The sequence below is a fragment of the Pimephales promelas genome, chromosome 16, assembly GCF_988280905.1.
Source record: "Pimephales promelas chromosome 16, fPimPro1.hap1.1, whole genome shotgun sequence".
Lineage (NCBI taxonomy): Eukaryota > Metazoa > Chordata > Actinopteri > Cypriniformes > Leuciscidae > Pimephales > Pimephales promelas.
Genome location: NC_142784.1, coordinates 4326443 through 4351679, shown reverse-complemented (window position 1 = coordinate 4351679; position 25237 = coordinate 4326443). Strand labels below are relative to the sequence as shown.

Below are 25237 nucleotides of genomic sequence, written 5' to 3'. Positions count from 1 at the left end.
CATCCTTACACCTTCACCGGTAATACTGCCGTGCATAGAGCCCATTGCTATATGGTTGGCTTTATTATAGGTGGAGGAATATGGATTGAAAGGTGTAGTAATATGGTCTGATTAAATTTTTACTATACAAGTATAATTTACAAGTATAATGAATATGCTTTGTTTATGATATAATGCATTTAGTGAGTAGATAGATAATGTCAGCAGTCCATATTGTGTTGGGTCCCAGCCCATGTAGGAGTAATGATGAATGAAAATGCAGATAAATATGCTAAACGGGCAATAAAGCAAGACAGAATTAATATTCAAGTACAAATTAAAAGTAGGCCTATGATTAAAATATTTCTGGGAAAATGAAAGCACAGGCAGACATATGAAATAAAAGAAATAAATGGGAGCAGAAATACCAGCAGAAACAAGCAGGAGGAAGATATTATCTCTAGAATGAGATGTGGACATACAGCATTTAACAGCACATTAGTTATTATGAGGGAAAATGCTGATGGTAACTAAGAGTAGTAATCAAGAAACTATAGAACATGTTGTAGAACATTGTCCTAAATACAATCAGGAAAGACAAACACTTACAGAACAGTTAGCGGAAATAAAGATAAAACTGGGTGTAAATTACTGCAAAGAAAATCTTGGGAACAGTATTTTTTATTCCATAGACGAGTGTAGAAATATGGAGTTCAGATCCACTCCTATTCAGAAGGTGGCGGTAATGCACCTAAGAGCTGTTTGACAACAACCGCCAAAAAGATAAAAGAAGAAAAAGTTTTGTTTTGTGTTGCTCCTGGTGAACATCTCTGAACGTTTCTTCCTGTGGATTACTCTTGGACTGTTTATTCTCTTCGGGATTCTTTGCTTCCTGCTTGTGGACACTGCATATCTATGAGAATTGACACGATGGTAAAAGTCAACTTAATTCATTAATATGAGCTGGGGAGGAAGAGAGCAAGCCAGTTTGAAGACGGTGAGAGTGCGCGAGACCGGGACTTTCTCTGTTAAACAAGCGCAGCGGTAATTTACATCACACTTCTACATCATATTCTACACCTAGATATTCAGCAAAACAGCTCCCGTAGTTGTGTTATGTTATGTTATGTAAGTATTTTGTTATATAAAAAAAACAACAATTAGATTTTTTACCTCAGTATATTTCTTCTGTGAGTTTTCTGTGTGCAGGTTTTGATTTCTCCACGAATGTAAGGTTAGACGGGCGCTACCGCGTACATTTGCTGGCAGTTCAATACCTAGTTAATGAAGAAAAAAGTGCAGTATTTATAGATTAAACTGACCTGCACTTGAAGCCCTGAACGTGTCAGTAATTTTGCAACATTTTCTGCTTTTTCTTGGAGTGCTTTCTTTCTTCTTCTTCTTCTTTTTTTTTTGTCCTTTCCCTCTCTGCTCCTCCTGGCCGTTTTCTCTTCATATATAAACGGCAGAAAAGAGGTTAAATAAAAATGTTAGCTTAGAAGGTCAGCAGGTTGCGTAAGACTTTGCTGCTCTCAGCAACTTTATCAATAATGTTGTCAATGTCAAATCCAACAAGTATCTCCCTCTCTGTTGACATGAAAGCCTCAAGGTGTTCCTGTTTAATAGAGGTCCTAAGTCTGTTCTTCACAAGCTTCAGTATGAAGAAGCTTCTTTCACAGGCTACTTGTGTCACAGACAATGTCAACAAATTTTTTTTAGCCCTGTCCAATAACATGATAGGCTTCCATGAGAAGGTTGTACTTAGACAGAAGGATATATTGCACAGTTTTTGCAAGTTGAATAAACTGTGCTCACCAACCGCAAGCTCTCATCAGCACCTGAAAGGTTGGCGTCTTCTCCTGAGAGCTCCTTCACTGTCTTTACTCTATAGCTATACAAAGTAGACATCTTCAGCTTTTTCAAATGTGTTGCTAAATTTGTCAGCTCTGCCTGCAGTGTCTCCACTGTGGCACGATCATGAAAGTTGATCAAAAATTTGCTAAATTTGCTCCACTAGAGAGCCCATTTTGTTGTATTTCAGAAAAATTTTTAGGATCCATGCAGGCAAAATCTGAAAACACACCTGCACTTGCTGTGTTTCAGTGGTAGATGCTTTCTTGGACAGTGTCCATGATGACATTGTGGCTGAACCTTTTCAAGTTGTCTTCAGTTCCCATTACCATGCGTTGCTTAGTCAGCAAGTCCATGCCACTCGTCTGAAGGTACTTTGACAGTGGTGTAGTGTGAGCAAATATTCGGAGGAAATATCTGAGTTATGCGTCCATGTAACCTCTGGCTTTCACTCTCACAGTTGGCTGCATTGTATTGTCTTTCTCTATCTTCGCCATGGTGGCAACAAGGTCAATGAAAAGCACCCCCTCAGGATTTCCAAATGCATAGCGCTTGGTCTTTGGACCACCACCGTGTTTCACCTTATTTGAGAAATACGTCTGTCTCATGTCGTCACTGACCTCCTCGCACACTTTCATGCGTTTGTAGGACTCATGTATGAATGTGGCTATGTAATTTAGCAGGGAGAAAAGTGATGCACTTGATACTACAATTCCAGTTATGTCTGCCAACACAAGGTTGAGAATATGCATAACACCAAACATGGACTTGTGCTGGTGCCTCATGTTTGAGAAATGGAGAAAATCCCTTGTACTTGCCCTTGCATGTTTGCAGCCCCATCTGTTGAGTTGCCAATGCATTTCTTGATGTCAATGCCATTTTTTTCCAAAACTTTTTTCAGCAAAACAAGATTTTCTCCAGTAGAGGACTGACAGTCGATCACTGCAATTAGTTTCTCATTGATGACATCAGTCAAATATCTTACTATAATGGCACATTGATTCTTCGATGTCAAATCTTGTGTTGTGTCCAATTGAACTGAATACATTCCAGCTTCCTTAACTTCTTCAGCAATGCTTTGTTGGATTAAGAGACTGATAACACTAATGACTTTGTTTACTGTTGTCTTTGACGGCAAAGTAACAAGGAATCCCCTTCCTTTGTCCACCTTCATGCAGCTTTTTACTCTTTTCAATGCATTCACTGACATGTCCTTGCAGACAGGGATCATATTTGCTCAGCAGCAGTATTAATTCTAAAAAATTTCCATGATCTAAAGTCAAGTCTTCTAAGGAATAAGCACTCGTGTTTAGCACCACAATAACTAGGGGTGGAACGGTACACAGAAGTCACGGTTCGGTTCATACCTTGGTTCAGACATCATGGTTCGGTACGATTTCGGTACAATGGAGGGAAAAGCAAAACAAGAATAAAGAAGGCATTGCATTTTTTAAATAAGTTTTATTAATAAAGCCATAGAACCCGTTTATTTGTAGTACACTGACAATAGTTTTATATAATTAGTTTATTAATTAAATGAATAAAAAGATCTAGCGATATGTTTGGTAATTGTACCTGAATTAATTTAAAATTATTTTGCTATATTTCAGATCAATATATTTGTTTTCCTTAATTTTAATTAACATTATTAATTAACAATGTAACATTATTCTCATCTGAATTATAAATAATTGATTTCTGTATAAAATAATATATTTAAAAACATTCGAACATTTTTAGCATTTTTGTCATAGATTATGATCATATATTTTTTGGATTTGTTGTTTATCTTTATAATGAAGCTGTCTGTATTAAGTAGATTGTTTAACACACACAAGAGTGATAATCAGTTCAACACACAATATAGAAATTCTACTTGATTAAAAAAAACTGGACTGGTATTTACAATGTACAATGTAGAATGCTGCCGTTTAAATTGTTTTAACTTTAAACCTGTGGGTAGTTATACTTCAGAGGTGCACGTTAAGGGAGCGTCCCCAAAAGGTTGTTTTTTCAACGACGCAGTGTCTCGTTCCCTTCTCAGGCAACAGGGGTTACAGTCGTAACCCAAGACGTTTTCTCAGTAGATATAATGGCCATTATTTTAGCATTGCAGTGGATTAGAGGAAGTTACACTGTATACATACATGCTTAGGTTGAGAATAGGGCACACAAGATTAATAAACTGCCTGAAGTTAATAGGAAAACACCAGACAGGATTATGCATTCATTGTGGAAAAGTGGGAATGTAAAACATATACTCTTGATGAGTAGAAAGTACTCTGAAAAAAGAAAAGAACTAGAGAAGGCAACAGAAAAAAAACATATGAGTTTGCCTGGCACAATCTATAATTAAGGATGTTATAATCTTTATGAAAGAATTGTATTTTATTTTATTATTTTGTGGCTATTGGCCTGATGCCCGCAAATTAGGGATGTAACGATTCACTTGCAATCGGTTGAAAATCGATAAAAATGTGTGATGATTCAAGTCGGTTGAACTGTTACACGAATCGCGATACACGTTTTAACACTATAACTACCGGAATTCCACAACTACTAGAACGACCATTGCGGTCATTCTGACCGCTCATACTTTGATGTTCATATTGCCGTACTAAACGTCATTTTCGTCATGCCACAACTTCATTTGAACCTTCCCTTTAAAGAGCATATTGCAGGTAAAAAAAAAATCGAAATTTATAGATAACCTTGAATGAAAATACCATATGAAAAGTTAATGCAGGATTTAAAATGTTTTAAAACAACATAAGGACACTAATTTAGAAGATAAAGTGAGCGTTTCTTGGACTGCTAGTAAAAACGGCTTTTTTTTCAACATCGCGTCATTTGACGTCATAGCAGGGAGCCGCAGCCTCGGCTCAGTGAGAGCAGGCTGGTGTTCAGTGAGAGCGCTCGTCAGTCAGTGTGCTAGCGTTAGTTTTTGCATTTTAATTTATCATCGTCATGGTAAATTATTGTGTTTGTGGAGATTGCAAAAACTCCAGCCTGTCAGGACTTCAAGATTGAGTCCACAAGTTTCCATTACAATAAAAGTGACGGTGCTATATAGCCTATCTTTCGTTCCTGGTGCGGGTTGAGCAGGTGAAGAGACGGGATTTCTCTTCTGCATCGGCTCGGGAAACGCGGTCGTGTGTAGCGTTCACTTCAGATCAAATGATTAGCATCCCGGCGATATGATGGAGTTCAACATGGTATGCCGAAGCAAGAATATTGATCGTGGTATACTACCAATGGCATCAAATAGTGTTATATAGGTAACTAGTCATGTCATGCCCTAAATAAAACTTGTAATTGAAAAACAAAATTGGTTGTTTAAATACTCAAACCTTTAATGTTCTGTTTATGTTATAACCAAGGTGAAAAATATCTATTAAAAATTTACCCGAGTATAGCCTATGCTTTTAGTAGGCTATAGAAATATACTCAAGTAAAGTTTTTATACATTTAATAGTATATAAATCTACCCTAAACATACTAATGTCTGCTGGCCTGTTATAGAATCTGTACAATATTGTGAGCACAGTGTATCGTTAGCGAACGTGTATAGCCTATCACGTCTCTCACCTAAAAGGCACCTGTCCTGTTCTCCACTGGTTCTCCTCACAACACAGCTCAATTTTTCTCTGACCATTCTGTCTGACATTATCCTGGCCTGTCCCTGATCTCTTTAGCATAGCAGGCTCATAACTTTATGGCTTGATCCGTCATACGAGTATTTCCTCAGCGTCCGAAATGTCATGCGATCCATTGTTTTCCTGTTGTGTGAATCGACCGCTCTCCCGCTCATTGCGTCACGCCCGCCACGCCCATTTTCAGACGCGGAAGTAAAATTTTCTCACAAAAACGACTGCAGAAGCTTCTGTAGCGTGTTTATACATATATTTTAAAGAAAATCTAGTTCCTACATTGTTTTTCTATGCATTGACTCGTTGGGCCTCTAACCTGCAATATGCCCTTTAAGTTTTCCGATTAAACTTTTAATTCCTGTCGTCATGCTATGACATCATTGCCATTAAAACCGCTTATAACAAACACAAAAGAAAGATTGTCCCGACACGTGCTGCCTCTCTATGTGAGGAAAGTTTTGCGTCAAAAAATTTTGTTTTTCACCGCTCTTACCACGTGAACAGACACACAAAAGGTTAGGAAACAACAAAGCTTCATACTGTTTAGTACAGCCCTGTTTGTAAATAAGTTCAATAATCAAAACAAAATCTAAAAATAAATGAATTGACAATGTTACGATAATAATAAAGACCTGGACACAGCATTTAAATTCAAATGAATGCGAACATTTATTTTCCAGCCTAATTGATAAATATTTTCTTATTTTCTTTGTACAATAAAAACAAATCTTATGATACAATAACTTAAAACATACAATAACAAAAACACTTCCTAGGCCTACATTTGAATACACTGTAAAAACTAGGGCTGGGTAATAAATATCGATTTCTCGATATTAATCGATTCTCATTTTTACGAACCGATATCGATTCTTAAGTCTCAAAAATCGATTATTCATCCTGTTTCATTTGAATGAATGGGATATTGTATCGCGGCTGCGCGCATCAAAATAAATCGCAAAATTTTCTTTGTCCTTTGTTACTATTGATATGAAGCAAAGTCTCAATTTTCAAATTACGTCCATTTTCTTTAGAAATTCAAAAACATAAATAGAGTTTTGCCGCTGTGGCGTGAGATCACTCTGGCGCAGCTGATGAGAAGCAGCAGTGCTGATCTCTCTTCCGGCTTAATAATACCAGTCACAGAATAAACATGAGCGTCTGAAAGTGTGTTAAAAGATAGAGTACAACTTATCGAAATTTGTATCATGTCACTTTGATTCGCTCAATCAGCGTTTCAACCGTGGAAAAACGTCAGTTAAACTGCTTGTAATCAATGTATCAATCATATTTACCTCAGAAAACCCACATCAACTCGTTAGTCAGCTAGGAAAAAATAACTACAGAGAGGAGCATTTTGCTAAATATATAGCCACCATTTAAATGTTTATATTTCATATAATCTTCTTATTATAAAAATAAATAAAAGTGTAATTTAAGTGATTCATTCATTATTACCTTCATATTAGGCTAATGAAGCCTAGTAGGCTACAACTAGTCTCCCATAGTTTACAGCATTAGTTAAGAGATTTGATTCCCTTGAGAAAAAATGCCATTTATTGTAACTGATATCCAAAATAATCGATATTGAATCGAATCGAATCGTAATCGAAATTGAATCGAATTGCAAGCTTGTGAATCGAAATCGAATCGAATTGTGAAATTTGTCTCAATGCCCAGCCCTAGTAAAAACACAGAAAAAAAACATGAACATTGGCTAAAAAAAGAAAACAAACTGCTTTAGAACTATTAGTTTCAGTAAACAAACAAAAAATTAATCAAAAATAAAATAAAAATCTTAACGAACAAAATCAGGTTGAAAAGTTTTCCCCAAAGCTCATGAACGGCGCAAACACCCCGCATCATTCACTGACGCTTATGCACAGTCCACACAGGTAAACACCGCCTTTCGTGTGCAGCTCCCACACACCACTTTACGACATTAAGGGTGTACTCACACTAGGCACGGTTGCCATGAACCTGGCCCGAGTACAATTGTCCCACCTCCCCACTCCCCCTCTGGCCTGCACTCACATAGGGTTTCAGCATTCGTGCCGGAGCACGCTTACGTCATCATTATGGTTTCGGGATAAACAAGAAGAGCGGCGCTCTCTGAACACTATGGAGTCCATCGCTCTGTTTTATTTGTGGATAATTTTGTGTCGTTTGGTCCACGGTGGTCCACAGCCCTCTCACAGCCTGTTGTTAAACAGATGTGTCGCCTTAGTGGCGCGAAAATTTTCACATAATCGTGCTGCTCGTATGAGGAGGTTTGCAAGGTACCAGCTGAAGTGCAGCAAGGACTTTTGCAGCTTTCATTACGGACTACTGTTCCTAAAACCATGACTTCACGCGTCCTGTTCCGTGCTCCAGCACGGTTGGCGCTCACACTGCATGCAAACCGCCCCCGAGTCCAACTGAACCATGCTCTGGCCCACCTCTTCCAAGCGGGCCAGGCCGGCTAATCGAGCCGCGCCCGGGCACGGTTCGGAGCACTCACACTAGTCAAACGAACCGCGCTTTGGTGGTCAAACGCGCTCGGGCACGGTTCAGACTGACTAGTGTAAGTACACCCTAAGAACATGTCTCCTTGGTTTTATTTTGTTTGCAGTTCCTCCTTACTTGGCACTGCCGCCTTCTCTCCATCTTCTGCTGGTCCTGCCCGGGTCCTGGCTCTCGCACCACCAGCTGTGAGGTTTTTGATCGCATGTGGTCGGAGCGAAGTTCGCTCGCCAGTCGAGTGATGAAGTCCCTCCGTGAAACTTGCTCATTCGTGCACTTCTTGAACAATATGTGTGCGTTGATTGCAGCCAGGTCAAGGATGTTATAGAAAACAGCTACTGGCCATCTACGGGAGGGTGCTTTTACTGAATATTTTCTAGCCATTTGATCTAGAACATCTACTCCTACCTTGGTCTTGTTGTAGTATGTTACCGTCTCTGGCTTTCTTTTCTGGCCACTTGTGATGCCAACAGCTGTGTGGACAGTGCCGAGGATGCAGACATTCTTTTTTTTTTTTGCCCTGATACACGGTCAGTGTTGCATCGCCACTTTTCAGCACCTCTGTGCTGAACAGTGGCATTTGCGCCTTTATGCACAGGGGGAGCTCTTGTCTGCTCTTGTGTACCGTGCCAACCAAGCTGGTTTTCTTGGCCTGAAGTGCCTTTGCCAATTCAAAAGAAGTAAAAAAAATTGTCAGTGGTGACGTTTCTTCCCTTCCCCAGGTATGGCTCGACCATTTTCAGCACCACACTGTCTGCAAGTTGTTGACCTGGCATCCTCGTCTCGTCTTTCCCAGATAAGGCGCGCCGTTTACCATATATTTGGTGTCGACATCCGCAGCAAGCCAGAATTTGATTCCGAATTTGTCCGGTTTGTTTGCAATATACTGTATGAAACTGCACCTTGATTGTTGTAGGGAATAGCTGCTCATCCATAGTGATGTCGGCACCAGGCTTGTAGCAGGCGATGCAATTCAAGAAAAAAGAGTTATGTTTGAGAAATCAATCAAGAAGAGTAGATACAGCATCTGAATATAAACCAGTTGTCATAAAGGGAAAAGCTGTAGAGCAGGTCTCGAATTTCAAATATTTGGGTACAATTATAGATGAGAAACTTAATTTTGAAAGTAATGTGGAGTACATTCATAAAAAAGCACAACAACGCTTGGGTCTCCTTAGGAAACTGAGAAGCTTTAATATTAGTCAGCAGACCCTAACTATGTTATATCGTCAATGATTGAGAGTATTCTCACATACAATATTGTTTTATGGTAAAGCAATCTAACATTAAAACAAAAGAACAAACTCTCACAAATAATTAATCAAGCAAATAAGATTACTGGACAAAAACAACCATTTCAAAGCTTGTTCGATCATTTTATGGGGAAAATGGCAATTCTAATTTATAAAGATAATACACAACCTCTTCACTCTGCTTCTGAATTGCTCCCATTTGGACGTAAAAATTCCCTTGGCCAGGAAAAATTTATATAAAAGATCTTTTATTCCAATGGCACTGATTATCTTAAATCATACAGTGTTTTAATTGAAATAATAGAACGACTGTTAGTATTTTTTTTAAAAAATTCTTTCTTACAGTGTTTAAATACTATTATTTTTTTTTTGTATTTGTGTTCTTGATGTGTTACAGTGTCAAAGAAAAATTTCCGCTCTGTGAAAACAGAATGGAAAATAAAGTTCAATCAATCAATCAAATTTCGGTGCCTGAGTCTCAGTGTCTCAGGCGTACACGCAAAGTCTCTCGCTATCTCTCTCTCCGCCCTGCGTGCACTATACTTTTTGGAGCAGTCTGTTCTGTCTCGCATGAGCGTTCTTGCTCACTTGCTCTAGATTCCGGGAGATTTTAACTTATTTGCGGTAGGGATGTAACGATTCACTCAACTCATGATGCAATACGATTCATGATACCGGTTTCACAATACGATTTTCTCACAATTTTTTTAACAAATAAGATTTAAGACAAATTATAAATGAAAAAGTGTGTCTTTTATTATTTCTCAGACAAAATGCTGCACATTTCTTTTTCATTTTGAAATATATTTGTCAAATAATGAAACTACATTGAAAAATTCCCTTCAAAGATTGTAAAATTAGTACCACACTGACAGGCGTTTTACATTGTAATAAAGGAAAGATTTTAATTTTGTCATAATTTGTATCATAAAATTAGAAAGAGTTAAAAACAAAACACATTTAGCAAAATATGCTATAACCATCAACACATTATTTAAAAACTAAATAAATCCATCCAACACATTTAGAAAAAGAGATAGTGAAATAAATGCAACACATGGTTGCCATGGAAACACTGACGCTCCTTGTGATCTACGTAGCTCTCACACTTGTCATATTAATGACTTTTACGTGAAAACGGAGGTGATGTGCTTCTCACTGTTGTGATTATTATTAGTCTGCGAAGAGTCAAAATGCCGCCAAAGCTCCAATTTGAATGAGTCAACATCTACGCTTGCCATCGCTATGTGTTTGACAGCGCATGCACACAGTCTATGGCACACACTGGCGCGGCCCGAGCGGAGCAAACCAAGCGTTTTCAATTCATTACTATGAGTCAGTGTTGTAGTCGAGACCACCTCACTTGAGTCCGAGTCGAGACAGAGACCAGAGAGAGTCGAGTCCGAGTCATCAAGAAACTTGGATGTGTTTAAGAACTCTTTTTTTCGTACAACAGCAGCACTCATCTTGTTTTTTTATTAGTGGATGCGGATGACCAGTCGTAGACCGGAAACTGATACGCCGACTTCTGACAAAAGCGGAAGTTCGAAACTACGGTTGTGCACATAGCCTATAGGCAGTGCTCTCTGTACTTCCTTCAACACCTGCTGCAGAAGACGCAAAGATCGAATCCCCGTCTCACACTGCAGTGCTGCAGCCGTTTTCCACCCGTCCAGGTCTCTCAGATCTCCTATCCTCCTGAGTCCAGCTCCCACCAGACAGTTCATCAAGCTTCCCTAAGACAGAGTTCTTGTTTGTATCAGTGGATTGTGAAACAATGGCTCTCCCATAATCCACTCTTTTGGTTCAGAAAGATCTCTGTTGACAATGAAGTTATCGATCCAAGCCCTCAGCATTGACTGATAAAACAGGGATAAATCACTTAAGGGAGGTGGCCAAGACTCTACCCCTGTAGGATAGTTCAGGTAATAGCCATTTCCATTTAGACAACTTGGCTGACACCTTCTCCAACATACCCTCCCAGTCTTTTTGTCTATAATTTTCTTTACCCAGAAATACTCCAAGAATTTTGATTCCCTCTGTATTCCACTGTACCCCCCCTGGAAGCTTAGGTGGCCCTCCATTTCTCCAGGGACCCACAAGAAAACCTTCACTCTTTGCCCAATTTACCTTCGATGAAGAGGCTCTCTAATATAAAGCTTAACTTTTAGACAGTATCTGAATATCCCCTTGTCCAGTGATAAACACAGTCACATCATCAGCGTAAGCTGAAACAGAGACACTTGACCCATTAAAATCCCCTGGTATGTGAAAACCATTCAAATTATTTCTCAGCTTAATTAATAAAGGCTCAATGACCAAGCTGTAGAGTTGTCCAGAGATTGGACAACCCTGCCTAATTCCCCTCCTAACAGGTATAGGACAACTCAGTCCCCCTCCAACCTTTAGTATTACCGAGACTCCTCTATACAATAACTGGATCCAAGAAATGAAATTTTCCCCAAACCCAAATGCTTTCAAAACATTTAAAAGGTATTCATGACCCACACGATCAAACGCTTTTTCCTGATCAATCGATAAGAAACCAATATTAAAATCATCATTCATAGACAGGTCCATTACATCTCTTATTAGAAATAAATTGTCCATATTGTACGTCTTGGAACACAGTGGCCCTCATTTATCAAAAGTGCGTACACCACATTTCCAGCGTACGCCTTGCGTACACTCAAAACCACGGTGAGTTTGAGATTTATCAATATGGACGTGGGCGTACGGCACGCTCGAATCCTACACCAGCTCGGGAGGTGGTGTACGCACGTTTTGAGTTAGTGAGGAAATACGCAGAAAAATTCCTAACACCACAAAACAAACTAAAAGATATGATATTATGACCCACTGTAAAACAAACAAACAAAAAAACAACAACATAGAAATTATAAACTTCAGTATTTATTTTTGTGTAACGTGGACTTCAATGTTTAATTTGTGTGACTTTACCAAAGCATTTTCAGTTGCGAGCCCACTTTACCCTGACGTTTCAGGATTATCCCCGGCGCGCACGGACTGGGTTCGGTAGCCTAATGAAAGGCTTTCAATGACCAAAAAATAATTCAGACTGACAAAATAAAAATACATTCTTCTTCTTTTAAATGATGATAATAATAGAAATAATAATGACGACATCCTTCTTCTAAATAACAATAAGCATCATTAATGCAAATCATAATAATAAGAAGAATACTATTACAAATTGTCATGCAATTATTAATGTGAATGAATGGTACTTCACATCACATCATCATCATCACTATTATACATGTGACGTGATTCGAAATTGAATGCTAATTTCAAAAGACGTGCTGTAAAATAATGCATTGTGATAGGTCATTTCGTCTCCACGTCGGAGAAGTTTCTCTTCTTTGCCGTCTTCTGTGTGTCCATGGCGTAAAATAAGGGCGTGGGGGGAGCGGAGACTTGAATATTTAGGGGCGTGTTATTCTAATGACGATCGTTTTCGGCCGCGAGATTTATCAAGGGCAGGCATTGCGTACACCTGGATTTCAAAGGTACGCACATCTTCATAAATCAGGCGGTGAGAGGAGTGTAAGTATAATCTTACACCAAAATATACACCCGTTTCTACGCAAGATTGATAAATGAGGGCCAGTATGTTTGCTCATTTCTCACAATAATACTCAAGATCATATTTAATCTATTATCTTGGCACATTAAAGAAACAGGACGCCAATTTTTCAACAGCTCTAAATCACCCGTTTTGGGCAGAAGTGATAGTACTGCTCTTTGACAGCTGCTGGGTAAAATACCTTTTTCAAAACATTCACCAATTACATGATAAAAATCCTCTCCTAAAATGTTCCAAAATGATTTGTAAAACTCAGCAGGCAGACCATCTACTCCCGGGGCACGTCCTGTGGAGAGCTGCTTTACAGCCTCTGAAAGTTCCTCATGTGAGATCAATTTGTCCAGTGTTTTTCTGTCCTCAGGTTTTAAACTAGGCAGTCCTCTTAATAACTGATCCATACTCTCAGGATCACAATCTTTGGGCCCAAAAAGTTCCGCATAAAAGTCAACCGCGATTTTCCTCATTTCGATAGGATTTGAAGTTACTGTGCCATTGTCTTTCCGAAGGTATAGCATATTTTTTGTTTTACTGCTTTATGCTCCAAGTTAAAAAATAACTTCGTTGGAGCATCCATTTCCTTAATGGAAGATTTCCTGGCTCGGATTAAGGCACCTTTTGCTCTTTCCTCTTAGAGTGTTTTCAACTCCAATCTTTTTCTTTAAATCCTTAGTCATACCCGAAACATTCAAATCAATAACATTTTCCATTTCATTAATATCTTTCTCCAAAGTTTCGATATTTCTCTGTACAATCACAGTATTATTATAAGAAAATTGCTGACAGAAAATCTTGATTTGGACTTTTCCTACCTCCCACCATTGAATTACATTTTCAAAGCGTTCTTTTTCTAGTTTCCAATTCTCCCAAAAACATTTAAATGTTTCACAGAATAACTTATCTTGTACCAGTTTGACATTAAAATGCCAATAAGATTTTGGATGTGATGCACTTTTAATATTAAAATCAATAGTCACTGTATAATGATCAGAAAACCCACAGGGAGATATACCAACATTCATGACTCTATTATTGTCTGATTTATGTACATATATTCTATCCAGCCGTGCTCCTGTCACAGTAGAATCTACAATTTTAACCCATGTGTATTGTTTAGTTAATTGATTCTTATTTCTCCATACATCATTCAGTTTTAGTTCTTGAGTTATCTTAAGAAGCATATTACTAGACTGTAAATGAGGTACTTGCCCATTCCTATCTAATACAAAATTAGTGGTACAATTCCAATTTCCTCCCATTATAATGCACATTTTTCCATCATCATATTTTCTAATTGCACAGTTTAAATTTTCAAATAATTCCATTCTTTGTGGACCTATATATTAATAAAAATAAACGTCAACTCTTTAATTTTTACTATAGCCATTAAAACTCTACCTTTTTCTAATTCAATAGTGGATAGGATCTTTAGATCCAACTGTTCAGAAAAAATAATTGCTACCCCTGCGCTCAGATAAGTTCCATGACTCAGAATACATTCACCTTCCTGCCACCTATATAATTCAATTTCATTTTGATTATCTGAATGTGTTTCCTGTAAAAACATAACATTGATATTTTTCAGATGAACATATTCTGAAATCATTGCTCTCTTATTCCTGTCTCTCCCTCCATTAATGTTTAAAGATCCTATTCTCAAAATATCCATGAAAAGATTAACAGAAAAAACATAAAGCACCGCAAAGACACCCTTGATTTGTATCTCATTTCGCAAAATCAATCTGGTTTACATTTAACTGATGCTTTCCCCTTTCTTAGTTTAGTGAGAATCTTTTTTAAACGAAATCTCTTTCGCGTACTCAGTTTTTCTTCTCCTACCCTCTTTTGCGAATAAAGAACGTCTCAGTTACTGATGTAACCCTCGTTCCCTGAGTAGGGAACGGAGACGTTACGTCGGAATTACGGAGAATTGGGGGTTTCGCATAGAAAGCCAATCCTCTTCGAGTATTTAAAAACGAGCCAATGGCATGAAAATGCCTTGGGTCTGCGGAATTTGCATAGCGTATCTCCGCCCCACCTCATGGGTATAAAAGGAGGAAGCGGATGCAACCGCAGTATGTCTTTGCTGAGGAGCCGAGACTGAACTCAGGCGTCTACCCAGCGGTACAGCGGAAGTGGCAGGAAGACGTAATGTCTCCGTTCCCTACTCAGGGAACGAGGGTTATATCCGTAACCGAGACGTTCCCTTTCGTAGTCACTCCGAGTTACGTCGGAATGACGGAGAATGGGGGTCCGTGCCATCACGCCACCCTCACAGTTGTCTTCCAGTGCCCTGCGAAAGTCTGGACTCCTAACAACTTAGCTTATGAAACAGGTGTCCTACTTTAACACAGGATTACCAAGGTACACTGGGGAGCATATCCCAGGAGGAATATGCCGCAGTACGCCTACCATAGGGAGGACTTAAGAATACACATATGGCCCAAGGGGACTTCATGTGGGGAAACACTGGAGTACCAACCTAAGGGTGGCTAGAAGCTTAACTCCAGGAATGGCAGATGGCTAGCCAAGGGAAGACACATGCTCAGAGAGGCTTACAGTGGAGAATACACATGTGACAGTTACCTGGGGAAACCGTACACACGGAGGCACCTAGCCGGCGTCCAGAGCAATGCAGTGGTGCCAGCATCAGAAGTGCTGGAGGACTCAGGGCTTCAACGGAAGACTCAACTGAGGAATATTGCACTTATCCAGTCCGAGGAGTGGAATGGCAAGCAAGCGAAGACACCTGAGCGGGTCCAGTACTGCCGGAAGAGAGTACACGAGAGGATACAGGCTCCACTCGAAGATTATAGAATCTTGCGAATGTGTTCAGTGACACCCAGCCTGCAGCTCTGCATATGTCTGTTAGCGAGGCGCCATGCGCTAAAGCCCAAGAGGAAGCCACACTCCGAGTAGAGTGGGCCGTCACACCAAGGGGGCACGGTCGACCTTGCTGCTGGTAAGCCAAAGCAATGGTGTCCACCATCCAGTGAGACAGCCACTGCTTTGAGAGAGCCCTTCCCTTCTGGCTCCCCCCATAACAGACAAAGAGCTGGTCTGAGGTCCTAAAACACCGCGTTCTGTCGACGTAGGCGCAGAGCGCACGTACCAGACAGAGCAGTGCCAAGGCTGGGTCTGCCTCCTCCAGGGGCAGCGCTTGCAGGTTCACCACCTGATCCCGGAAGGGAGTGGTAGGAATCTTGGGCACATATCCAGGCTGGGGTCTCAAGATCACGTGAGAGTAAGCCGGTCCGAATTCCAGGCACGCTTCGTTAACGGAGAATGCGTGCAGGTCCCCTACCCTCTTGATGGAGGCCAATGCAACCAGGAGTGCTGTCTTCATGGACAGAAACTTAATCTCTACCGATTGCAAAGGCTCAAAGGGAGGCCTCTGCAGAGCACTTAACTACTGAGAGGTCCCAAGAGGGCACGAGGGGAGGGCGAGGAGGATTCAGTCTCCTCGCTCCCCTCAGGAACTTGATGATCAGGTCGTGCTTCCCCAAAGACTTACCTTCAACTGCTTCATGAGACGCGGCAATGACCGCGATGTAAACTTTAAGGGTGGAGGGCGACAGCCTACGCTCCAGCCCTTCCTGCAGGAAGGAAAGCATGACACTGATCGGGCATCTCCAGGGGTCTTCTCCACAAGAAGAGCACCAGTTGACGAAGAGGTTCCACTTCAACGCATAGAGGTGTCTAGTGGACGACGCTCTAGCGGAAGTGATGGTCGCTGGCACCTACTCAAACCTGCCTCGTCCCATCCAGGAGCCACACGTGTAGCCTCCAGAGCTCGGGAAGAGGGTGTCAGAGGGTGCCCCGTCTCTGAGAGAGTAGGTCTTTCCTCAGAGGAATAGGCCAAGGAGGTGCTGTCGCGAGGAGCATCAGTCCGGAGAACCATGTCTTGGTGGGCCAATAGGGGGCTACCAACAAGACCTGCTCCTCGTCCTCCTTGATCTTGCACAAAGTCCGTGCAAGATGGCTCACTGGGGGAAACACATACTTGCATGGGCCCCGCGGCCAGTTGTGCGCCAGGGCGTCTTTGCCGAGCGTGCCCTCGGACAGGGAGTAAAACAGGGCGCCATGGGATGAGTCCCGGGAGGCGAACAGGTCTATCTGTGCCTCCCCGAACTGGTCCCAAATCAGCTGGACCGACTGGGGATAGAGTCGCCATTCGCCGGAGATTGGACGGATCCGTGACAGCTCGGCTGGCAGGTTCCGGTCTCCTGGAATGTAAACAGCACGAAGGGACCTCAGGTGCTTCTGACTCCATAATAGGAGGTGGCGTGCGAGCAGCGACATCCGACGTGAGCGTAGACCACCCTGGTGGTTGATATACGCTACCGTAGCGGTATTGTTGGAACAGACAAGTACGTGTTGACCCCGGAGCAGTGCCCGAAAGCGGTGCAGGGCCAGGCGTACTGCCAGCAGCTCGAGGCAATTGATGTGCATGAGGCGCTGGGGTCCTGTCCAGGAACCCACGGCTGCACGGATGTAGAGGCATCCGTGGAGAAAACAACATGCCTGGAACCTCGCAAAAGAGGGACCCCGGCCCGTAAAAAGCTGAGGTTCAACCACGGGAAGAAGGGCCGAGATAATTCAGGATGCGAATCCCGTGTTTGCGAAGGGTAACAAGGGCTGCCTCGACGATCTTCGTAAAGATGCGAGGCGACAGAGCTAACCCGAATGGGAGAACCGTGTACTGATATGCCTGTCCCTCGAAAGCAAACCAAAGAAACGGTCTGTGTCAAGGCAAGATGGAGACATGAAAGTATGCGTCCTTCAGGTCTATCGCTGCAAACCAATCCTGAGGCCGGACGGACTCGAAAATGCGTTTGGCTGTGAGCATTTTGAACGGCAATCGATGAAGAGTACGGTTCAAAATGTGGAGGTCTAGGATCGGTCGTAACCCACCGGTCTTCTTGGGGACAATGAAGTAGGGACTGTAGAACCCTGACCTCATCTCGGCTGGAGGGACTGTCTCGATTGCACCCTTCACCAGCAGGGTTGCAATGTCCGCTCTCATGACCGGGGCGTTGCCACCGACCACCGTGAAGCGAACTCCCCGGAAGCGGGGAGGAGACCGTGCGAACTGAATCGCATAGCTGAGTCTGATCGTTCTGGCGACCCAGCGGAATAGGCTGGGGAGCTCTAACCAAGCTCCCAGAAACCGATCCAGCGGGGTCATGCGAACCACAGACGTCCCCCCGGAGGGGCAGCGAGACGGGGAGACCGGCATGCGCACGGGCGTTGTGCACACTCACTCCAGTCTGTATGCTCAGTGATGGTGTCAAGTCTTTCTTTTACCAACTCAGGGTGCTGCCCACCCGTGGGTGAGCAGCGGGGAGCTGAGAACAAAAGACTCTCCCCCGACCCTCCACCGGGGGAAGTAGGGGGCCTGCTACCACCTCCCGGGAAAAACTTGACTCCAACACTGAGCAGCCCATCTCAGGGATGCCGCTTCGCCTGGCGTTTAGCAGGGTGCGGAGCCTGAGGGGGCTGTGACGCTCTCCTGCGGCCTCCTCCACGACGCGACCCGGATGAAGGCTGCTGCTGTGGTCGTGCTAGGGGGCTGAACTGACGGCTGGGTGGAGGCAGCAGCTGGCCGTCGGGGCAGGATGTGTTGTATCGCCTCAGTCTGCTTCTGGGCGGTCGAGAACTGCTGGGCAAAGTCCTCGACCACACCGCCGAAGAGGCCAGCCTGGGAGAGGGGGGCATTGAGCAGACGAGTCTGCCAGGTTAAGCCACAGATGACGCTCCTGGACCACACTGGTGGCCAGCAACTGACCAAGGGAGCGAGCGGCCACTTTAGTCGCCCGGAGAGCGAGGTCAGTGGCAGCTCGCAGTTCGTTGAAAGCCCCTTGGTCAGTCCCACCCTCGTGCATGTCTCTGAGCAGCTTTGCTTGAAAAACCTGCAAGGTGCTCATCGCATGCAGGGCGGAGGCCGCCTGTCCCGCTGCTCTATAGGATCGCGCTGCCATAGACGACGAGAACCTACAGGCTTTGGAAGGGTGCTTAGGAATGCCCCGAGAGGATGCGCTCTGCGGACACAGTTGCATCACAACAGAGCGCTCCACCGGGGGAATCCCAGCATACCCATGGGCAGCCGCGCCATCCCCATCCCCATCCCCATTTTGGCCTTCCATCCCCACATCATTTTTTATTTCAGACATCTGCCCTTCAACATCACCTTCATCCATTTGTTCATTTTCAACAGACAACTCCACATCCTTCCTCAAACTCTCAGTAGAGATCTCCTCATCATTTTTGTCTCTCTCAGTATGAATTTCCTCATCATTCCTTACATTCTCCGCATAATATTCACAACAACCTGCTCTTGAAGTGGATCTATTTTTTTTGCTCTCGTTTCAATTCCACTCGGGCCTGCCTAGGAGTCGGCACTATTAGGTCATGATAACCTTACGTGTCCGACACCACCACATCCAAAACATCGCATCTCACCTGCGCTCGCATACAACATTTACGATTTGCCTTCATACATACACCGAAATAACAAATTAAGAGTCTGCGAGTTTAAAAACATAAATACATGTCGCCTAAACAACAGCACATGTTTCAAAGCCACATTTTTGCAGCCAAGTGGAACCATTTTGATCCCACTAGCAATTTTACCAAAACGCGAAAGCTCACGCTCAATATCAGCATTAGGTATAAAAGGCGGAACGTTGGAAATAGTCACTTTACTCGTTGGTGTTAATAACGGTTGAACAGGAATAAAAGCACCGCTTTGGATCAAATGATTCCCTAGTTCATCCTTGAGAAAAACCACCACCGCTTTGTTCATTCAGGAAGCAGAAACGATGTTGTTGTAACTGACGCGCTCAGCTACATCCAACAGCACGTCTTCCACAGACTCTCCAGCGCTCATGACACACCTGATACCACGACGGAGTGACAGAGACGACGCCTGCACACTCCCGTGCGACGCCATCTCCGTCCCCGACACGACAAAACTAGACTATTTCACGAACAAAAAATATCTGAGATAATAACAGACTAAAAACAAACTAGTTTTGCGAAAGTAAATACATAGAAATCCTATAAGCTCCCAGAAGAATAGTTCAGAAAAACGTTTTCAAATTTCCCTCTCACCATGATCACCCTCCCACACCCTACCACTTCCCAGCATGCACTGAGAAAGAGAGAGAGAGAGAGAGAGAGAGAGAGTTGGATACCAATCACAAGAGCAGTGAAAAACAATCAAATAATCTAGGAATAAATTACATAAATGCACTTACATCATAATCCTGCAGCAGTTGTCATTCACATTTTTACTATTAACAAGAGGATCTGATATTTGATAAACATATGTCACTTGTTTTCTGTTAATAAATTAGGGTTCACTTGAAATTTCACATTTATCCTCCAGAACTCATTCTAACAACTAAATATGTTTTAATTTTTCAGACTCGATGGAAGTGAAAGAGCAAAGACAATAACTGAAGTAAAAGATGATGATGCTGTAGTTTGTTTCAGCCTGTTCACACCAATACAACAATTTAATGTGCCACTTTATTGAAGATCTCAGACATCACCATAATGAATGAGCTGAAAACAGGGAACTTTTGGAGACAAAGAGGTTTTTCAGCTGCTCAGTTTAACATGATTACCCTGTACTTTTTAAATGCAGATTGGATAAAAACAGTGACCACAGTTCACACCTGCAGTGAAGCCCCTCCCACAACAATTCACCAATAAACACTGGGAATATTCCCATCATCCTACAAGAGAAGGACAAACTCCAGGAGTAGCAGCTGAAATCTGTGTGACTGTTAAAGATGGAGTTTATTAAAGAAGAGATTGAAGACATAAGTGATCCAGAACCATCCAGAATAAAACATGAAGATACTGAGGAACAAATAGGTTGGTGTTCATTCTTGATTCTTCATTGTTGATGTTTTGGTAGATGTAAACTAATAAGCAGTATGTGGATGAAAATTGATAGAAAAATGCATCTAAATGGTCATAACCTTGTATATAGCAGTTGACAAACATATTTTCCTATTTTAACGAGTGAATGACAGAACAGAAAGTGAAAGATCTGATCTCTGTTGTTGTCTGCTATTAAAGAAGGGTTCACTTGAACTGATTATGACTTTATTTCTGTGTATTTTAGATCAGGTGAGAGTGAGACAAGAACTGAATGAAGTGGAGGAGGAACATCATAACTTTACAATTCAAAGAACAAAAGCCAAAAAGACGTACACCTGCAGTCACTGTGGAAAGAGTTTCTCATGGAAAGTATACCTTAACAGACACTTGAGAATTCACACTGGAGAGAAACCGTATACATGCACTCAGTGTGGAAAGAGTTTCACACATAAAGGAAACTTTAACAAACACATGAGAATTCACGCTGGAGAGAAACCGTATACATGCACTCAGTGTGGAAAGAGTTTCACAGACAAAGGAAACCTTAACACACATATGAGAATTCACACTGGAGAGAAACCGTATACATGCACTCAGTGTGGAAAGAGTTTTTCTCAAGCATCAACTCTCAGTGATCATCTGCCCATTCACTCTGGAGAAAAGCCATTTAACTGTGATCAGTGTGGTAAAGATTTTATTTCATCAGCATATCTAAAATCACACCTAAAAGTTCATTCAGATGAGAAGCCTTATGTGTGTTCTCTCTGTGGAAAGAGTTTTTCAAGGCTGTTCAGTTTTAAACAGCACCAGAAAACACACAATGAAGTGAGAGATTTTGTGTGCTTTGACTGTGGGAAGAGCTTTACTAGAGCTGCGAATCTGAGACAGCACCAAAGAATTCATACTGGAGAAAAACCTTACAAGTGCTCATATTGTGACAAGAGTTTCACTCGGTCTGGAAACCTGAAATCACACGAGCGAGTTCACACTGGAGAGAAGCCGTACGACTCTACTCAGTGTGACAAGAGTTTGATATGAAGGTAAAATGATGACAAAAAGAATCACATGGGCAGGGTAAGATTTGTGGAAAAAGTACATAAGTTTGCAAGCGTAAACTTAATTTGCATGCGCAAAGGAAGATTTGTTAAGGTGTGAATCGCCCTTCAAGTGTAAGACAGAAATATTTGCATTATTTAACTGTTATTCGTAAGTGCAATTCATGTATTTTGAAGCTGCAGCTTCATGCTGACACAAAATGAATAAGATCTGTGTTCTTCAGACTTTCATTTTTCGGCGCTTCCGGTTTTGGCACCATTCTCTCACTGACTGAGTTTCGCAAGCGTGAAGAGGAGGGCGGGTCCACCATCATGTAGCAAATCAGATTAGCTTCTCGCTGAAACTCGATTTACTCTGATCTGATCGGTTCAATAAACACGCCAGTCACCAGAACACATCTTTATCTTTATTTGGCTCAGAAATTCTCATTGCCGAAATGGTACTTTTTTAATGCACACATGTTAAATAAATAAGTAAATAAATAAATCATGATTGCTTAATAAGCTGTGCACCATTAGACTGACTGACATTGATATTGAATTTTGAGCTTGGTGTAAATGGATTTAAATTTTATACATTATATTATCTGTTACACCACTGAGCTGATGCTAATCTTTAAAATCAAAACATTTGATAGCCATTCTTTATTTGATAATACCATTCCGATGCAGTATTTTCACATAATGTCTCTGTTCATGGTATTTAATATTCAATTATATATTTTGAAATATTGTCTTGCACTGTCAACATATATTCTGATTACTTCCATGTGACTCAAGCTATTATATGTAGCTAGTATGAATAACCAAATGTTCTCTCTGTGTCCAGATTTGACTGTAATGAAAAACTGATACTAAAATAACTTTGACAAAAAGTAATTAATTATGCCTGAATCAAAACCCAGCCACCAGGGAATACACAGCATACGTGAGAGACATCGGTTTATTAAAGTATATCTTATCTTATCCTATCCATATATTTATGTAGGGCTATACAGCAATCTAGGGGTTATACGATGGAACTGCAGGTGATAAATGGTGCATAATTTAGAGATGCTCTTAAAATACATGTGAAAGGGAAAATATTACTATAAATTCATTTTAGTAAAATATTAATAATAATTCGGGAATCCCCCTGATCAGTTCATTCAGCAGCATCAAGATTAATGAAGAACAGGAGAATGATGAGCAGGATGCATGCTTTTTCTTTCTTAACACACCAGCTCTAAATTCAGTATTGGCTTACATAATCAGTAATGCTGCACAGCCTAATAAGCAATCATGATTTATTTATTTATTTAACATGTGTGCATTAAAAGAACCATTTCAAAAATGAGAATTCATGAGCCAAATAAAGATAAAGATGTGTTCTGGCGTGTTTATTGAACCAATCAGATCAGAGTAAATCGAGTTTCAGCGAGACGCTAATCTGATTTGCTACATGATGGACCCACCCTCCTCTTCGCACTTACGAAACTCAGTTAGTGAGAGAATCGTGCCAAAACTGGAAGCGCAGGAAAAAGAGAGACGCAACTGTACAGATCGGGTTATTTATTAATCGGGTTATACTCAAGGCTCTGTGCTGGGGCCTAAATTATTTTCTTTATATATTAATGATCTCTGTGAGGAATCAAAGATTTTACGTTTTGTTCTTTTTGCAGACGATACAAATTTTTTTGCATCAGGGAAAAACTTAAACGTATTAGTGAAAACTATTGAACAAGAATTGGTCCTACTTCAGAAATGGTTTAATAAAAATAGACTGTCATTAAATTTAAGTAAAACAAAATTTATGCTATTAACATATTAAAAAATGTTTTGACAATGTTAGTCTGAGTTTTAATGGAATAATTATTGAGAGTCTGAGAGTGTCAGAATTTAGGTTTTTAGGAGTACTCATTGATGAAAAACTTAAATGGAAGTCACACATAGCTTATGTAAGAAATAAAATTTGTAGAAACATTGCCGTTATGAGTAAAGTAAAGTTTATGTTAAATTGTAAGGCAATGAGAATTCTGTATTGTTCTTTTATTTTGCCATATTTAATGTATTGTTTGGAGATTTGGGGGAATTCTTATTTTACAAATTTAGCGCCCTTGTTTATTTTGCAAAAAAGGGCTTTGAGAATAATTCATGGAGTTGCTCCCAGAGAACACACTACAGGACTGTTTCTAGAGTCAGGGCTACTTAAATTGAAGGACTTGGTTTCTTTACAAACTTTGTTAGTTGTTCACAAAGCTAAACACTGCCTGTTACCATGTGGACTGCAAACCCTTTTCACTTTAAACAGTGAGACAAGCAGACGAAATAATGATTTCAAACAACCTTTTGCTGGAAATACCCTCAAACAAATGTGTGTTTCAGTCTCCGGTGTGAAAAGATGGAATCTTCTAGAAAATGATCTAAAATGTTGTTCAAATATCTTACAATTTAAAAATAATTATAATCAAAAGATACTTAAAGTCTATAAAGAAGAATGTGAAAACTAATAGAATTATTACAATAATTATGCTTTCGTTGCTATTTTGGCTGTTGGATCTGTCATTATTTTATCCTTGTTGGTTTTTGTTTATCTAGTATCATGTAAGCAGAATTAGTATTAATAGATAATAATAATAATATTAATTATAATAATAATAGACAAAGAGAGAAAAATGTGTTATAATTGAAGGTAGATTATATCTGGTTTGGGCTTGTCGTATATGTATGTGCATGTGTATATATATATATATTTTTCTTTAAGTTTTCTGTTGTTTGTCATTTTATGTTGGTGAGGTCATCTAATTTGTGAATCTTGTTTATAGGAATGGGGTAGGAGCTTATAAGATTTTTTTCTTCATCCTACTCCTGTTCTTTTCTTTGTCATGGAATGTACTTTGTGTTGGTTTGATTTGTTAAATTGTTCTTGTGGTATTTCGTGTTGCATTACCATGAAAAGAGAGAATAGAAAATAAATGAAAATGAAATTTCTGGAACTTTTTTGCACCATGCACAAGTCATTCAGACATTTGCAACAGTTAATTGTTTTACACAAAAGATTGATTTTACGCAATTCATCTGTTTTGCAGTTCCTGCCTCTGGTGTTTTCACTTGCAGATTGCTGTTCACAGGCTTGCAATACTGTTGGCCGCAGTTGTGTGCAAAAACCGTGCCAAAAGTGTAAGCGCGGAAAAATGAAAATCTGAAGAAAACAGATCTTATTCATTTTGCATCAGCATGAAGCTGCAGCTTCAAAATACATGAATTGCACTTACTAATAACAGTTAAATGCTGCAAATATTTTTTTCTAAAACTTGAAGGGCGATTTACACCTTTACAAATCTTCCTTTGCGCATGCAAATTTATTTTACGCTTGCTATCTTATGTACTCTTTCACAAATCTTACCCTGCGCATGCGATTTTTTTTTTTTGTCATCATTTTACCTTCATAGTGAAACATATTAAGTAAAT

The 25237-nt window shown here is 40.8% G+C and overlaps 1 protein-coding gene across 2 annotated transcripts in view; it reads left to right on the top strand.

The window, feature by feature from the left end:
* LOC148971942 (uncharacterized) overlaps nucleotides 1-24969 on the top strand; it is a 30693-nt gene extending 5724 nt beyond the window's left edge. Inside the window, exons 1-3 of one of the 2 annotated variants that reach the window (XM_089120914.1) lie at nucleotides 774-1023; nucleotides 20491-20723; nucleotides 20977-24969. In XM_089120914.1, coding sequence (XP_088977040.1) covers nucleotides 20639-20723; nucleotides 20977-21770 — 879 coding nt within the window. In that variant the 5' untranslated portion in view covers nucleotides 774-1023; nucleotides 20491-20638 and the 3' untranslated portion in view covers nucleotides 21771-24969. Of the gene's footprint in view, nucleotides 1-773; nucleotides 1024-20490; nucleotides 20724-20976 lie in introns of those variants that run through there. The other variant, XM_089120915.1, reaches the window with a different exon arrangement.
* Nucleotides 24970-25237: the final 268 nt, after the last annotated feature.